The sequence below is a fragment of the Trichomycterus rosablanca genome, chromosome 2, assembly GCF_030014385.1.
Source record: "Trichomycterus rosablanca isolate fTriRos1 chromosome 2, fTriRos1.hap1, whole genome shotgun sequence".
Lineage (NCBI taxonomy): Eukaryota > Metazoa > Chordata > Actinopteri > Siluriformes > Trichomycteridae > Trichomycterus > Trichomycterus rosablanca.
Genome location: NC_085989.1, coordinates 220,319 through 238,357, shown reverse-complemented (window position 1 = coordinate 238,357; position 18,039 = coordinate 220,319). Strand labels below are relative to the sequence as shown.

General features: G+C 46.7%; 1 protein-coding gene across 2 annotated transcripts; it reads right to left on the bottom strand.

Moving 5' to 3' along the window:
* Positions 1 to 5,118: 5,118 nt before the first annotated feature.
* si:dkey-89b17.4 (zinc finger protein 646) lies at positions 5,119 to 12,997 on the bottom strand. 2 transcript variants are annotated; one of them, XM_063009228.1, is made up of 4 exons: positions 10,506 to 12,997; positions 8,981 to 10,150; positions 8,806 to 8,898; positions 7,684 to 7,774 (listed from the first exon to the last, which is right to left on the bottom strand). In XM_063009228.1, exons 1-3 carry the CDS (start codon positions 12,995 to 12,997, stop codon positions 8,820 to 8,822), a joined length of 3,741 nt encoding a protein of 1,246 aa, XP_062865298.1. In that variant the 3' UTR covers positions 7,684 to 7,774; positions 8,806 to 8,819. The 2 variants fall into 2 exon arrangements, with proteins under 2 accessions (XP_062865299.1, XP_062865298.1); XM_063009229.1 differs by lacking the exon at positions 8,806 to 8,898 and having other exon boundaries at positions 5,119 to 7,772.
* Between the last annotated feature and the right edge of the window lie 5,042 nt (positions 12,998 to 18,039).

The following is an 18,039-nucleotide window of genomic DNA, read 5'->3' as shown; positions in this document are numbered from 1 at the left end:
TCTAGTATGCACTCGGGTGGTGCAGCAGTTATTTACGCTAGCCCACAACCGCTGGGATCCAGGTTTGAATCTCAGTGCTGCTATCGGCCAGCCTGGATGTCTTGGATCACCAAAGCCCTGTGAGGAATTGGCTCTCAGTCCTGGTTAATCCTGCCTTGTGCCCAGTGTTTCCTGGTGGAACCAAACCTGACAACTTGAGACCCAAAAATGGTAGAACATTGGAACTAAAGTGACCAAAAGGCCAGGAAATTAAAACCAAAAAGTCTGGTGACCTATAAAAGAGGTTACAAGAACCGAGGATTCTATCAGAACCACAATTGACATAGTAAAGGAACTAAAAATCCCAGAATCAAGTCTTATTTATTTCTATATATATATATACGTGTGTGTGTGTGTGTGTATGTGTGTGTGTTTGAGTAATAAAATCTTACTCCAAATTCTGGATGCTAATTTCAGGACTAGCCGAGCCCGCAAGCGTCCCAGGTTAGCGGTTCAGACTTGAGCTTTATGTGCACATGGTGTGATCCTATCAATTCTTCCTGACAATATAAAGTTTATTTTATTATTTATCTCTGATGGAAAAGTTCTAATAGTTCCTGTGTGTGTGGTGAGATGGGCGCTGACCTGGATGGAAGATTTCTCTCTGTGTTCATATTTATTTCGATATTTTATTGATTTCTGAGGAGTTTTGTACCTGACGGAGGTTTTTTTCGGTCTCGGACTCCTCGGGTGTGTCGTGATTCTCGGCGAGCTCGAGGTTTTTATCTCTCTTTATTTTGGCCGGTAGTTTAGCGTGAGTTTGTTTCCCCGCTCGGCGTCGGGGAGAGAGTTTCTGCGCTGAAGGAGTGCGACACATCAACATCGTCAGATATTTATAATATCATCATCAGAAAAGAAGAAAATCCAGTCACGTTCTGAGAAACGATGATGACAATTGATAATCAGTCGGTGAGGAGAGCGGAGAGGAAATGATCGTGTGATGTTTAGAACGCGAGAGCTGATGATTATTGATTCTTTCATGCTTTAGTGAAATTGAACTGGATCTTTGTGTCTGTAATTATTGTAAATAATTTCAAGAGATAAAAAAATGACCTGCATGTCTATGTATAAATCAATTCCGGCGCTTTCTGTCAAAGTTGTTGCACTTTTCCACCCGTCGCTCCGTCTCTCCGACTGCCTGCAGCTTTTTGTTTTAGATTAGAAACGCAATTAGTTCCATTCTGAACACAATTAGAAACAATAAATAAATATCAGGCAGTAAGTTTGAACCAATACGCTCAGAGTTCTCAGAGACTCCGAGAGAAATCGTGCTTCCCTCAAGTTTCCTCACCACAGGTGGAATAAAACTGCAGCGTTAAACTGGTTTAGCTTTTTAAAGGATGTAAAGCGCACCCTGCGGCGCACACGTTAGATTAGTGATTACTCTGAAATCTTAGCAGATTTTGATTTGTGGTGCAGCAGTAAAGCGTTCACCCCGTCAGCAGGATTTAAAGCGCACCTTATGGCGCACGTGCAGTTCAGTCCTGCAGTATTTTGGGCGTTTGGGCTGGTTAAAGGTTAAAGGCTGGTGGGTGGAATTTGGAGACCAAATGGAGGTGATCGGTGGGGTCGGTTGGTTAGCTGTGTCACTTTGTGCAATACTCAGTAAAGGGCTTCTAAACACGCAGAGCAGCAAAGGCGCCAAAAAAAATAAAATAAAAAATAAGGAGTCCGTTAGCGAGTGAACCTGCGACCCCCCGTCTGCAGTTTTGTTCCACCCGGACCGGACGAGACGGACGATAACAGGGCCGGAAATCAAAAGCTAAATCTATTAAGCTCCGATTCGTACGTAACGAGATTCAACTTTGATGGGATTGGCGCGGCGGCGTCTTTTATTTTCGTGTGTGTATGTGTGTGTGTAACTGTAATGTAAAAAAAAGAAAAGACAGAACCATGCTAACTCTCCCTCTCTCGCCCTCTCTCTCTCTCGTACTGCTGTTTGCTGTTCTGTTTAGTTAATGTGACGTGCCAGTATACCCCCCCCCAAACTTTAACCCCTGTACCCGCACTCTTCTACCCCACCCCAGATCCTCTCCCCCATCTCTCCATGGATCTTTAAGACGACGACTCTATGCAGATGCTGTCTTTTATAAGTGTGTCAACAAAGTTTTACGTTTGAAAAAAAATATGAAAAAAGAGAAAAACCCCGTCCAGACATTATGAAATGAAAATGAAATAAAGAAAAGCATTGTTCAGTGTAGCTCCCGCCTTCTGTCTTTATTCTTTCTGAATCTGGGACTCATGAGGGGGGTAACGGGTGGATCAAATAATATGAAATATAAAAAGCTTGATATAGAACATAGAACACCGAAGCAGCCACTCAGGTGTCACAGCGATAAAATACACTAGCACAACAGAGCTGGGATTTCAAATACATCATACTGAATCTCAGCTCTGCCATCCGGCTGGTCTGGGCGGCTACACGAACGATTGGCTGTTGTTCATCCAGGTAGGGAGCTGGAGCCGGGACCTCATAACTGATGCAATTGCAATTAGAGGTATAAGGTGTTGATCAGGGTGTGGCTCTCCGTGCACAAGGCTGATCCACATAAGAACTCACCTCGTGCAGGTGAAAAGATGCAGTCGGGTACTAAACACGTGTCGGAGGGGGCGTGTCAGTCTCGCTCTCCTCAATCAGGGCAGGATCAGCACCAGTACAGAGGAAGCGTAACGCGATTGGGTAGAAAATTGGATGCAATAAAAAAAACAAGAAGCACCGAGACCAGAACAAGCAAATAAAGAAAAAAATCAAACTACAGAAACGAAACCACAAAAACAGAAAGTTGAACAAGAGAAAGTTTATGCAGTTATGATTTATGTTTATAGGTTTTATTTCCACAGTAGTTGCTCTTCGTTTTAATGACCCATTGCTGCATAACTGGGACTTACTGGGAAATAAATTATGATGTGACACAAAGAAGACACGACTCTCCACTGAACTCATATATTTATTTTTGGAACAGAGTCGACATGTTAACGTGTTGAAGGATCAGAGCTCCTCTCACTCGGTCTCACCAGGTCACAGCATCTACGCTGGGTTCAGATCAGCTCCAGCAGCTTCATTCAGCTTCTTTTCTGCCGTTCCTGTGCTGAACTTCTCAGCTTCAGCTCATAATGATCTTTAATTCTCCTCTGGGAATTTTTGATAAACCTTTTTATCTACGTTTATTATTTCCTCTATAACACATATAGGGTGTCATATCAAAAGGCTTTGGGATAAACATGGTAATATTTATTAATTTTATTTATGAGCACCAGTGGTTTTCTTCTTCACGTCTCTTTGGTAATTTGTTGAATGAATTGTTGGTTAAACATTTGGGAGAAAAAAACTCATCAGGCCAGACATTAATAGTAGATTTAAAACGTTCCCATGTTTACTCCAGTTGAAGGTACTGGCTCTTACTGTGGTTCAGTGAGGCCCTAGAATCTTTGTAAAATGTGGCCGTTGTAGCTTAGAGGTTAGGGCACCGGACTAGTAAGTAGGTGGTCACTGGTTCAAACCCCACCACTGCCAGGTTGCCACTGTTGGGCACCCCGAGCAAGGCCCTTAACCCTTAATTGCTTGGACTGTGTACTGTAAGTCACTCTGGATAAAAGCGTCCACTAAATATGTAATATATAATGAGATCTTTGTTTGTAAAGGTTTAGGAGAAGTGAGATTTTGGTTTCAGTAACCCGGGGTGTGTTTACTTTCTCTCAGGGTGATCTGGGTGTTGGATTACTTTTTATAATAATGATGTAAAGTTTATTACAAACATGAAACAGGCAGTGACCGGACTGCTGTCAAATACTTCAGTTGGTTCTAATGATTTAAATTGACGACTTATGATGATCCTGTTCATAATAAATCACAAACGATGGTGTAAGATTGATAAAGTCATCTACACACCAAGCTGAACATGGCTGTAGATGTTTTTGAAAAGCCTGTAGAACACCAGACACCATCAGTTCTTCTGTAAAGCTCTTCATCTACAGTTCATTCTCCAGTTGATCTCGATCAGTTTGCTCTATAGCAGTTCAGATCGTTCAGACTCACATTAGTTCGGTTCCTCCTGGATGTTTCTGCAGCCTTCAGCAGGTTACCATGATTTACACCCTAAACCCAGTGGCTCAGCAGGGCAGGAGGTCACAGCTTAGCTGGAAGAGTCCTGATACCTAAAGAATCCATATATGCTCATGCAATCTGTCCACTGGAAGTTCCACAAGGCTCAGTACTTGGTCCACACACCCTAACTCATCTTACGGATCGAAGCTCAACATCTAAAGCTGAACACCAGCAGGACTGATCTGTTGTATGTACCTGTGAATCCATACCAACTCTGATCTCCATCTTCTTCAAGATCTCTCAGATATGCTTAGTGATGGATGTTCAGCGACTGACCTGACCAGGCTGTAGTGGTTTCTCTGGTTTTTAGCAGACGTTTTTATTCAAAGTGACTCACAATTATGACTGAATACAGTTTAAGCAATTGAGGCTTAAGGGTCTTGCTCAGGGGCCCACAAGTGGCAACGGTGGGGCTTGAACCAGTGACCTCTAAACTGCTGAGCTACCCCTGTTAGTCAGGACTACTGCTGAAGGCCAGTCCATCATGACTCTCACTCTTGTTGACATCCTTATAAAGTCTTGCTACCTGCCTAAGAAGAAAAATGAAAGAGCGCCACCTACCTGACTGACCTGGACAACTGAGGTACACCACTGTTCCTCAAACCCGCCGAGACTACAGATCTATAAACAGAGAACTAGAGATCTAGAAACACAAAAGATCTGACAATCTAACCAACACTTGTGAGCCTGAGCACCCAACACTGATCTGTCAGTAATTATTTACCTCAATTATTAACATGATATAAGATCAGAATCTGAAAATGCTGCTCTATAGCACCACCATCAGGCTGATCCAGGTAGTGCTGGTGTATCTACACCTGACGCTCCTCCTCCTCATCATATCATAACATCATACGCCAGACTCCTGACCCGCCGAGTCCTGGACGCCTACTGTTACTGGTGCAGAATTATTGGTCACACTGGTCCAGAGCACTGAGAATTAAAAACACAGTAAAAGAAGACAAACATGCAGCTAAAATTGAGCACCTTTAATCTGTGATCTATATTAGAGGTGGTTCTGATCACACACACACAGATACGCAGCAGATCCTGCGCTCGGGGGGGTTCGTGTCAGCTAGTTATCTTTATTACTTCAGAGCGTTACGGTTATAATCCAAACCAGTTTCTGTTAGGAAATGAATTATCAAAAATGTAGATTAAAAAAAGGTTTATATTCAGCAGTACAGAGAGAAACGCACCAACAGAAATGAAAACGCTCACGGTTAAACACAGAAACGTAAATCTAACGCTCGCTCAGGGCGAATCTCATCCCAACCAATCAGTGAACCAATCAGTCAGTCAATGAAGGAATCAACTGCACCTAGATGTGTTATATTTCAGGTTATAGAACATATATTTCTATACACACACAGTAACTGTGCTCTGTTATTTGATATCAGGACTGAGTAACTCAGCACGTACTGCTCATAAAGGATGAAATGTCTTTAAATAAAAATAATCCCACTAATAAATACAAGGGAATCAAAAAATAAAGAAATAAAAGATTGTTGAAGTGATTGTTTACAAAAATTGTCCCTTAAAAGTGAAATAGGCACAGAGATCTTTTTTTTTTTTTTTTTGGGAGACGACTGTCACGAGGACGGAGTAACAATACAGTGAGGTCTATACACCCCCCCCCCCCCCATCTATGGTACAAGGGAACGAGGGGGAATCGATTCGAGACACGCATTATTAAAGACATAAAACCCAAACAGAACTGCAGGTACAGTCACTACAGCGAGCCGGACTCGGCTCTTTAGGAGTCCCGACCTCCTCCGCTCCGTCCGCACGGGGATAAAATACAAAGAAATAACAGAAGGATAAAAGGAGGCGTGTGGAGCGGGGGGGTCCCTAAAACTAGCGGGTTAATATAAATAAAAAAAGCGTACTACAGTGAGGTTGGTATAAAAAAGCTGTTTCTGTAAATAATACAGTCAGAACTACGAGACCAAAACACGGTTCAACCAAAACCATCCAGAACACGCTCCAGAACACGCTCCAGAACACGCTCCAGAACACGCTCCAGAACACGCTCAGTCATGCACAGTTCCCTTTTCCTTCTTCCTCTGGGGTTCTGATCAGCAGCTCATCAGACGTGCGTGCCGCTGTTCTCTCTCGCTGTTCCCTCTTTTTTTTTTCCATAAAAAACAAACTTTTTTTTTTTATTACAATGAAACAGAACAGAAACCGCGAGTCCATCATCATCATCATCATCGTAATAATTAAGATTATTAATAATACGGTTTGAATCTGGTCACACACACACGTTAGAAAGACGTGAAGATCAGACGGAGGAGTAAAAGAAGAACGAGTCTGATCTATAATACAGTCCGATCTAAATCCTACACAAACATCCATCCTACAACGGCTTTATACACGGGGGGTCCGATTCCTTACTGAGTGAATCCTGGTACAGAGAAACACTGGTGCTGAACGCTGGAGGTGTGTGTGTGTGTGTGTGTGTGTGTGTGTGTGTGTGTGTGTGGTCGGGGTGGGCGTAAATACAGTTCCTGAACCGACACGCACGGTTCCTGGATCAACACTTCATTAGAGGTACGAACGCCCCCGTGAGTGTTTGTGTGATGCATCAGTTTGGTGGAACATTTTTGGGGTGTTTGAGGGGGGTAACGAGTAACGGTTCCGTCCTAAAACCTAAACTACAACCTGCTCTGCTGTCAAAATAAATACCAGTAAAAATCATCCCCACTTTTGGCACCTCCAGAACCCTCAGAGTCCTTCTGCCCCCCCGAGTCAGTAGTTCTATATAAAAGATCCAGAGGGCATGGATAGGAAACTGGAGGTACCCATGGGGGCGCTGCTGCTGCTGTTCTGGGACCAGTGGACTTTTTGGTGATGTCTGAGGTTGGATTTGCTGGAGAAGCGTTTGTCGCACTGCTGGCAGGAGAAGGGTTTCTCCTTGGTGTGAATGCGCCGGTGGCACACCAGCTGCGTGGACACGCGGAAGGATTTGCCGCAGTCGGGGCACTGGTAGCGCTTGGGCTCGGTGTGAATGCGCCGGTGATTCTTGTAGGCCATCAGGTTGGTGAACTCCTTCTGGCAGGGGGCGCAGTAGTAGGCGCCGGATTTGTGGCTGTTCTTGTGGTTCAGCAGCGAGCTGGCGTGCCGGTACCCTCGGCCGCACTGATCGCAGACGTGAGATTTGGACGAAGGGCCGCGCTCCCTCGGCGGGGGGTTCTGGTGGCACGCCTGCATGAGGGTGAGGTCCAGGCCGGAGTTCCAGCCCAGGTCGGACGCCCCGGACGAGCCGTCGGGGTTCCGATGCTGGTAATGCGCCGGTTTGTGCGAGCGGCCGTGTTGCATCTGAAGGTGCAGGCGGAAGCTGGTCTGGCTGGGGAAGCTGCGCTGGCACTGGGTGCAGGAGAACTCCCGGCCGTCCTGGTGGATCCGGCGATGGTTCTGGAGCTGGGAGGAGACGCGGAAGGCCTTGCCGCACTCGGGGCAGCGGTGGCGGCGCGTCTCCGAGTGAATGCGACGGTGGTTTTTCAGAGCGAGCAGGTTGGAGTAGGTCTTGAGGCACACGGCGCAGTGGTAGATGCCGACGGTGTGGGTGTTCTTGTGGTTCAGGAGGGAGCTGGCGTGGCGGTAGGAGCGCCCACACTGCTCACATCTGTAAAGGAGGACGAGAGGAACGTAAATCCTGCGCTCCGATTGGCTGTTGGATCTATTAGTGAGCTACACTAGAGTGAATGTGGACCTATCAGTGCACAGCTGTACAGTACAGGGGGGGTAATATGGAGGTACGTACAGGTATATGATCTTTCATCCAGCCGCCAAATAATGTAAAGTAGCCAAACGTACCAATCTGGACACCAGAATGAGCCAAAGCGGGCACTGGCTACATCTAAATAGTCATTCATTTAGCTCAGTGCCAGGATTTTAAACCCTAATAGCAGCCTTTAGAGCAGAATGTGCCAGGATCTGGGTGTATACACCACATGGTCAAAAGTATGTGGACGCCCCCTTCTAATGACTGAATTCATGTGTTCCAGCAACAGAAGTTACCAACAGGTTAAGGTACTGGACTAGTAATCAAAGGGTCGCTGGTTCAAGGCCCACCACTGCCAGGTTGTAAACTGTTGGGCCCTTAAGTAAGGCCCTTAACCCTCAGTTGCTTAGACAAAATACTGTCACAGTACTGAAAGTCACTTTGGATAAAAGCATCGGCTAAATGCTGAGAATGTGAATGAAAATGTAAACAGCTCTGGGATGAACCGGAACACTGACTGATCGATCAGTGCCCGGCCATACAAATACAAAACGCTGCTTCGTACCACTGAGTGGGCACAAATTCCCACATCCTGCTCAAAAGAGCGACTGTCGTTCTAGCTGAAAAGAGTTTTGAAATGTGACGTAGAACAAGCTCAGTCGGGTGTCCGAATACTTTTGGCCGTATAGTGTACGTTAGTTTATGTGCATTTTAAATCTAGCTTTTAGTTCATCATAAGTTTGTGAACCCTTAAAACCCAGGTAAATAACAACAATAATAAAGCTAACAGCTGTAAACATTTCTACAATTGTATCAAGATCAGAAATCAATCAAATAAATTTATTATTAATCAAATAAACACAAAAACACTTTGAAGTTCAAAACTCTGGAGCTTAGTGCTAACTGAAAGTAAAGGGGTGGGAGGGTAACTTATCTGGTCTCCACTAATCAAACTGTCCAAACTTCAGAAAAATCCGAATTCCGGCACACGAATGGTCCCGAGGAAGCCGGATTGGAGATCATATACCTGTAATAGACACGTAAAAACCCGTGTGATCTTTACTAAGTTCACTTCAAAAATCATGGAACAACTAGACGTAAAAACTCACGTGAACCGGCACTCCTCCGCCCCCTCCGCCGAGGTGCTGGAAACGGCCTTCCTCCCGTACTCGTTGCCTACCTGGTTGTCCCCGCAGCGGTGCCTGGCCAGTCCGGAGCGGCCCTGGAAGCTCTTCCCGCAGGTGGGGCAGGCGAAGCGGGCGTGCCCCTCCTCGTGGACCCTCTGGTGATTGCGCAGGAAGCGGGCCAGTCGGAAGGCCTTCCCGCAGGTGGTGCAGATGTGCCGCTTCTTCTGCGTGTGGATGCGCATGTGGTTGCGCAGGGCCATGTAGTTGGTGTAGGGCTTGTCGCAGTAGGAGCAGCTGAAGTTGCCGGTCTTGTGCGTGTTCTTGTGGTTCAGCAGGCTGCTGGCGTGCTTGTACGAGCAGCCGCACAGGTCGCAGGCGAAGGGTCGCTCCTCACGCTCGGGGGAGCCCAGATCGCTGGAGTCCAGGTTCAGACCGGAGCTGCTCAGGGAGCCGGAGGAGGACGGGATCTGGGCGCCGCAGCTGTGGGAGGCCAGTTCGGACGCGGTTCGGAAACCTTCCGAGCATCCGTTGCACTCGTACCCCAGAGGAGGAGGAGGCTGCATCTGAGGCGGCACGCTGGGACCCGGCATGTCCTTGCAGAGCTGGTTGGCGGTGTGAGTCTCGAGCTGCCTCGGGTTCCTGAAGCCTCGGCCGCATTCCTGGCAGGAGTACTTCTTGAGGGCGAAATGCATCCGCAGGTGGTTCTTCATGGCCAGGCGGTTGGGGTAGGTGGAGTTGCAGACGTTGCAGTGGTACTCGCCGATCTTGTGCAGATTCTTGTGATTGGCCAGACTGCCGGCGTGGCGGTAGGTGCGCCCGCACTGGTCGCAGGCGAAAGGCCGGCGCCCGCTCCCGTCGTCCACCTGCTGGGACCTGGCGTCCGCGTACGGCTTCTTGTACCCTTGAGGCTGGCCGTAGTTGGCCATCATCTGGGGAGGGTTTTGCATTTTCGGGTCTCCCATGCGCATCTGCTGCATCTGGGAGGGTCCTCCTTCATAACGGGCGCCGTTGTGCTGGTTCATGTTTTGGATTCGCTGGTGCTGGTCTGGGCCGCGGATCCCGGTCTTGGCCCGGTGCTCTTCGTGCAGACGGAGGTGATTGATCAGCTGCTTCTGGATCTTGAAGGCTTTGCCGCACTCCTCGCACTTGTGCCTGTAAAACACGGACACACACAGAGCCACAACTGGTCAGAACAGCGTCTGAGATTACGAACACCGCCGTACGCAGGGTGGATAGCTTACACACCGAGCTGACTACACGACTTCACACTGTGAGGTTGTGTGTGTGTGTGTGTGTGTGTGTGCACGAAAGTGTGTGTTGCCCTCAGTTTGGTTTTACTGGCGATAAACTGAACACATCTCCTAACAAAACTGTATCTGAATCTTAGTTCTGGTTTTAGTGACGCCCTGGGAAAGCACAGCGGGGGAGCTCAGTACATACACACCAAAGTATGCAAAGAGAATTACACAGTTAATAGTATAATAGGGCACATGCAATGCTGGCTAACCTCTTTAAGTCAAAATGAGTCCTCTGGTGGTTCTTGAGGGCCAGCAGGTTGTAGTAGCGTTTTTGGCACACCAGGCAGCGGAAGACCCCGGTCTTGTGTGATTTCTTGTGGTTCAGGAGGGAGCACGGGTGCCTGTAACCTCTCCCGCACTGGTCGCACTTGTGCGGCCGTTCTTCGGAGCCGGCCATTTGCCGATGACCCGCGGCGCCGCCACTGGTCCCGGCGCCGCCGCTCATCCCTTTAGCTCCGTTCAAGTCTTTGCTGCCTCTCGCCTTGCCTGGGCACAGGTGAGTGATCAGGTGATGGCGATCTGCAAAGAACATGCCACAGTCAACGCAAATGTGGTTCCTTCCATCCACTTTGCCATTAGCACTAGAGCTGCCGCCCCCCAAGCCCTGACCAGAGCCACCCGGTCGAGGAGGTCCGTGGACCAGCTGGTGGTTAAGAAGGTCCTGCTTTCTACTGAAAGTCTGGCCACACACACTACAAACCAGCAGGTTGGCTTGACTACCTTCTTGCCTCCTCCTCCACTCTTGCTCACCTAAGGGCGTGAGGGAAGATCCGGAGGGCCCGGCGCTTTGGTTGGACTCGTGGCTGCGCAAGTGGCTACGAAGAGCTCGGAGACTCGCGTAATGGTTCCCGCAGACCGTGCACTGGTAGACTTCGTCTTCATCTTTGTTGTCCATTCTCTTAGCCTGGCCTCCCTGGTTCCCTCCGTACTGGTCTTGCCCTCGCCGCTGCCTGTTGCTCTCTTTGTGGCTGGCGCTGCTGGCTGGTAAAGACGCACCGCTCGAGCTCTGAAATCCCATGTTAGCCATGTAGCCGTTGGACATGCTGCCCTGTTGAGCGCACATGTGTCTGTCCGTCTGCCGACTGTTCTGCGGAAGAGGGGAATGGCCGGAGTTCCCCTGCGCCAGCGAGGTGTCAAACCGGTCGTGGAACTCTAGCGAATCGAGACCGCCGCTGTGACCGCCGTCCGAAACGAAGTGGCCGGCGTCGCCGAGGTTACCAGTGAGGGAGATGGGCGTCGACGTGCCGTTCTCTTGATCTTGGGAATGCACAAAGCTTTGTTGGGATTCTAGACCTGTCATGGGCTCGGATGAGAGCCAATCACCTTCCGAGTTCATACCTTGAGAATTTGGGCGGGTTTTGTGACTGCGTAGGTGACTCTGGAGTGCTGCAAGGTGCGGGTACTCTTTACAACAAATAGTGCACTGGTACTGGCCTGTCTGGTGGCAGCGCTTGTGATTGACCAGACTACCGGCATGCCGATAACTTTTACCGCATTCTTGACACTTGAACCTGCGGTCAGCATCAGCATCATCGATGGATGAAGACTGCTGCTGGCCACGGGACTCCCCACCGGGCGAGGATACAGACGGCTGGGGATTGGAACCTAAACCCTCTGAGTTTAGAATAGACGGGCCTTCTTGAGAGTGTGTCGAGGGCTGAGTTTCATGGGTCAAATAGTGAAGTTTGAGACTCTCCACGTCAGTGTGTCCAGACCCGCAGTACGCGCAGGTATAAATGGGAGTGTTTAGGGGAGGACCTAGCATCTGGTCGTAACGTTTGTCAGGTAAAGGAAGGGGAAGGGGGTCGCCTAGAGTAGGGGTGTAGGGATTGATCGTGGGCGTACGGACAGTGCCGAGATTGTGTGGCACTATCCCCGGGAAACTACGGGTCAACCCCAACGACGACGACGCAGCGTTATGTAACAGAATGTGCTCCTGAAAGTCAGTCTTACTGGGCAAGGAAACTTGGCACAGGTGGCAATAACAAGCCGCCATGTCGTCCGTCTGAAGGGCAGGGGGGCGAGGTTGGGAGGACGCCTCTGGAACGAGGCTTCCCATGGACATGCCGGGAGGTTTGAACTTGGAATGGGTGCGCTCGTGGGCACCTAGCGCTGCCAGGTTGTTGAACTGCTTGTAACAGAGGGTACACTTGTAAGTGCCTTCTTGATGCGACTTCTTGTGGTTGACCAAGCTGCCGTGGTGCCGGTAGGTCCTGTCACACTGGTCACACTTGAACGGTCTGTCCCAAGCATCGTCGGACCCTGGCGATTTCTGCTTGTCGTGGTCATGGCCCGTCATCATGCCGCTGCCGCTGCTCAGGTGGCCTCGGTAACCTGCGTCAGAAAGATCTTGTGCTAAGCCATAATCCCTATCTTCAACACCATCCTCATTCTCCTCTTCAGCGTGCGCACTAGGAGACAGAGTATGAATTCGGAGGTGGTTCTTCAAAGCTAAAGCATTTGGTAGTGTTCTGGTACACACTGGGCACTGGTAAGAGCCAAGCTCGTGGGACTTTTTGTGCGACGCCAAACTACTGGCATGCTTGAAAAAACGTCCACACTGTTCACATTCAAATCTGCCAATCGCTTCTTGGTGATAGTGGGCTTTCATATGCTCCAGAAGGCTAGGTGTACTCGGGCATATCGTGTCGCATTCTTTGCAAGGAAAACCCTTGGCACGATTCATATCATGCATAGCCATGGTGATAAAATTGAAATGGAAGGGGGGAATGTCCACATAAAATGGTCCTCGAACATAGAAGAAAGGGGGGGGGCAATGTGTGAGGCTCAGCCCTCTGCTTCTGTGGTATCAGCCATTTTACCTGGGAGGCGGATTTTTCGCTCCAATCAGCCTTTCAAATCCACGCGGATCCCGGCGGTTCAGAGAGCGTCTGGGCGGATTCGGGGCGCCAGGGTGGGACTGAGGAGACACAGAGGGTAAAAAGAGACATCAAACTTGCCAGAGACGTAGGAATCTCAAAGAGGACTCGGTATAATCAAACTGATTCACAGACAATTCCATTTCAAGTGCTAAATACCTGACCTACAGCAGCGGTCAGCGGTTTTTGGGTGTAAAACTCTGAGCATGATTACATTTTTTAAGGGATTTGCCCCGTTAAGCGCTTTTTACATCAAATACTACTTCTGTTATGAAAAATTACACCAAATTAATCTTAATCTTGAAGTTTCAATGACCAGGACATCGAGTCGCTGTACGAACGGTTAGTTACCGGACTGAGACTGAGAATGATCTGCTCTTGTGGTTCCACTACAACTGTACATCTGTGATTTGGCAAACGATTCTGGTTTATTAAGTTTCAGTCCAAATCAGCTCCTGTACACATCTATGTATATCTATTCAAATGATCCTCCAGGCCACCCTAGGCGGATGGAGGTCCCTGCTGAGTCTGGATCCTGTCGAGGTTCCTTCCTGTAATTTTAAGTTTTTTTTTCCTGCCACTGGTTTTTGGTCTGTCGGTCCTGGATTCTGTAAAGCACTATACTAGTAAGTCTGACTTGTCTTGACTGTGTACCCATTTTCTCTGGTGTTACCTAATCGCTAAACTGCAGCAGAGCTGCTGAAGGAACGATGAACGAGCCATTGAGAAGCCTGAAAAGCAAACAGGAAACAAGATACTCTGGAGAAAGACTGTTCATGTGGTCGCCAGGAGTCCACATGAAGGAACATGTTAAACTCTTATTTACAGACGTTTTGCATTATTGTTTACATCGTGCTGCTTTATAAAACAAAGACACAAACACACACTCCAGGTAAAATTCAAACACTGATGATCTGATCTGCTGCTTTATTAGAGATGAAACCTAAAACATACTCGCTCATTAGCTTCACTACAATCAAAACGTCTTTAGCTGTAGAATCCAAACTGAAACCGATAACGTCCGGTTCCTTGTGGCAGTGTTGATTGGTGTGTGATGATCTGTGGAGACTCTTTGAGGCACGTGATTGGTGTAGAGCAGACGTGGACGTATTGAACAGAAGTCTTTTGTCTGGTTCTTCTGCCCATGTGAAGATCTGCAGGCGTGTAGGAGGTAGAATGAGAAACCTGATACTCACTAGAGTTCATCAACCACAAGTGACTGTGGTGAACATCAGACCAGATCAGATTCCACAATCCAATCTCACATCGTTAGGCACAATGGAAGAGGAATTAAAACATCTGAGCTTCACTCACGGTGGAACTGGAACGGTGGAATCTGAGCAGTAAGGTGGGTGGAATACAGGACAGGGTTTCCAGGTTCAGTCTAGGAGGCTCTGAGAACCTGTACCAACTTAATACTTCTGTACACTCACACCTGAACCTCAGTATTCAGATATCATCCACTTCAGAAATTAAGAGATTAGGAGTTTAGGAGGACACATTCCAAATCAATCTCACCAGAAACATTTAGAACTGGTGTTTCATGTCAAACTGAGCTTGATAAACACTTGACATTGGTAGCAGGAACATTAAGGATTAAATGATGGTCGTCCTGCAGACGTGGCTGTTTTTTACTTCAGCATTGTTCATGACTCTTCAGATGACCTCTGGCATGGTAAAACGACCTGAAGGTAGATCAATCAGCAATTTATATTCTTTTAATGGAGATGGATGTTTTTCAGTCTGGTCTTGATCAGTCCACACAATACTGGTTGGATAATGGAATCCTTCCACCACTAAGATCTGGAGCTCTTGTTTCAACGTGGGAGCCTGATGGTCCACAGCTCTCCTAGTTTAGGGTTGGAGTCTTCAGCGGCAATTAGCAAATTAAATAGAACCAGATTGAAAGAGGGGGCAAAGAACTCCCCAATACAAATATACAATACAAAAAAAATCCTGAGGAACACCACCAGAATCCAAGAGGCAGAATCTGGTGTTCATTCAATCCTAAATGAAATTGATTTCAGACCCTCAACCTTCAGCTCCTTATTCCCAGCAGAGTATTTCCTTCAGAAAGTGCACGTCATTTCCCGTCCACATCACCGTCCCGACATCCAACCACTGATTTACTGAAGAAAACCCCACAGCAGAAGTTCCATCCCATCATTAGAGTTCAATATCAGACAGAAGAGGAGCTGCAGTAACGGACTGTAGATGGTTCAGTAGGTACAGTATCACGTCACACTTGGTGAGTTCTGCATGAACGTTCAGATCTTCTGCTTCAGTGAGTTTGTTAACGGTTGTAGTGAAACTCCAGATGGGTTCAGAGTTGCTGTAATAAATGAGATGATTATTGGTGCACTGGGTGGAAGGTCACTGAACGCTTTACTGTAGATAATCAGCAGTGTGTGAGTTCATTCTGCTACACCAGACTTCATTAAATACTTTTAATATACACAAATATATTGTGATACATCAAAATCAAAAACACTAACGGGGTCTTAATCAGGATGCTCGGGTAGCACAGCGGTGTAACACGCTACACCATAACTGTGGAGTGTTGTGAACTGGTCGTCTCTTCCACTGTGATATGAGATCTCTGGGACTGGTCCAGGTCCCTGCACAAGTCACATGGAGCTTAGCATGGTGATCCGGCTCCATGTTGGAACCCAACACTAACAGGTGAGAAGAAGTGGCCACAGATTTGATGATCCAGCTCTCCTTGCAAGTCGCAGTGGATTCACAATCGGGAACTGGACATGATTAAGGAGATAAAGGGGGGAAACCCAGAGCAGACCTAAAATTCTGTGGTGTTTTGAAGAGACTGACCTACCATTAGGTGTATTTATGCTTCCTGTTGTTCTGGGACTTGGGAAAAAAAGTTTATCAAGAAATGATGATATAAAGATGTCATGATTAAAGCAGTGGGATTGGATCTAACACACACTGGTTCATTCCCCTGGAGGATCAGAGAGTAAATAAAGGTGGGTGAGGGGTTAGAGGAGCTCGTTTACATTCTGAACGTCCACCTACAATCTACAGAACGACTTTAATAAACCTTTATAGAAATAAAATCTAATGTGAAAGTTTTGGGACGCTGTTTCTACACCGGACTCGCTGCTCTGATGCGCTGGTGCTCACTAATCCAGAGAAATGAACTGAACCTTCTCATCATCACACGGATGAGCGGCGCATTAGGAATCAAACACTGATCAGTGCTGATTTTTAGGTCAGCATCCACACATTCAGATCAGGTTCAGGTCTGACCGAGCTTCTCCATCCACCATTCTGATCGAGTAGAAACGCTGTTTTTTGAAACGCGGATTTCTGTCTCCTTCCTGCTGTGGATGAACTTTACAGAACTTACAGAACCCGGTCCTGATCATCTCTGAGCAGCAGAACCTGAGATGGTTCCGATTTAAATCACATGTGAGCTGAACCGTCTTCAGCTGAACACAAGTAAATAAATAAACACGTCACATGGAATTCATGTGTTTTACTGTTACTCGTCCGATTCGTTATTCTCCCCCGAACACTCTGCTGCTCTCAGAAAAATATTCAAATTTAAGTGGATATCAGCGAGAGAATGAGGAGAGACTTTCTGCTCTTAATAAACATTCTGATGATTTAATTGTGACTCCACACAGTCGTGGTTTATGAAACCTGTTCACACACGAACAAACTAAATGATCAGATCAGGAGCTCAGAGGAACCACGACTCTACCTGCTGAACTGAACTGAACTCACCTCATCACACTGAACCTGTTCCACTCCTGATTTTACTCCAGTTCTGTAGATTTTATTCAGGAGGCACCGAGGTTAATATACATTTATATACATTTCAGACTATAAGTATAAATAATGAATTATCTCCTGGTTTCTGTGCTGAACTGCGTCCTTAATATCTACCACCTGTGCTTCATCATTTTTTTTTTATGTTGTTTTTTGTATTGTAGTTACACCTTATTATATGAAGTGTGTTTTTAAGAGGGCATTACAATACTATACATACAATTAATCAGTAAAAAAGGAATTAATTTCTGCAGCCCAACAACCCTGATCACAGCTGAAATCTGGCAACCTCGTCAAAACTCCAGAACCAGAATTCAGCCCTGTTCTAATCATCTGGGTTGTAGTTTTAAATGAGGACTTCTGGGTTTTGATAAGATGCTTACAAAATGTATTGTTTACATTGATTGTCAATTAATTTAAATGCATAATAATTTATTATATATATATAGAGTTATATTTAGATTATTTACAAAATGTATAAACGTTAAATGCTGATGAAATGACTGTTCGGCTAGGAACAGTCTTATCTCAGGTACATAAATACATCCAACCAGCTAAATAAGATTCATTTCATTCGTTCAGTCTGAACTTGAACTGAATTTGCCGGGACCGTCACTCCTGGGGAGATCAGCAACATCTTCAAGGTTTTTTTTTTTGTAAACATACTCTAATGGTAGGATCTAGAATTTCTGACTGTCTGATTACTTCAAACCTTCGTAGATTAACGATCGCTTCTCTGAGGTCGTGGCTGACGTCCTTTCTTCCTGACATGATGTAGACACACACCTGAGTGCTCCAGAACACCTGATAAACCAATCGTGTCTATTTCATTAGTAACAACCTGACTGATAAATACTCTCCTAACTGTAGTGGTAGGACAGGTGCACTTATTTCCCCTCACATCATTCCTAAATGTTTTAATATATTAAATCTGGGGTGTTTAATTATTGCCTGAAATTACTGATTTATTCACAGATCTGAGGGAGGGTGCACTTACTTTTTCTCATGACTATCTGTGTGTGTGTAATCACTCATTCATAAAGCAAAACAAACTTCTGAGTTTTAAAGAGTT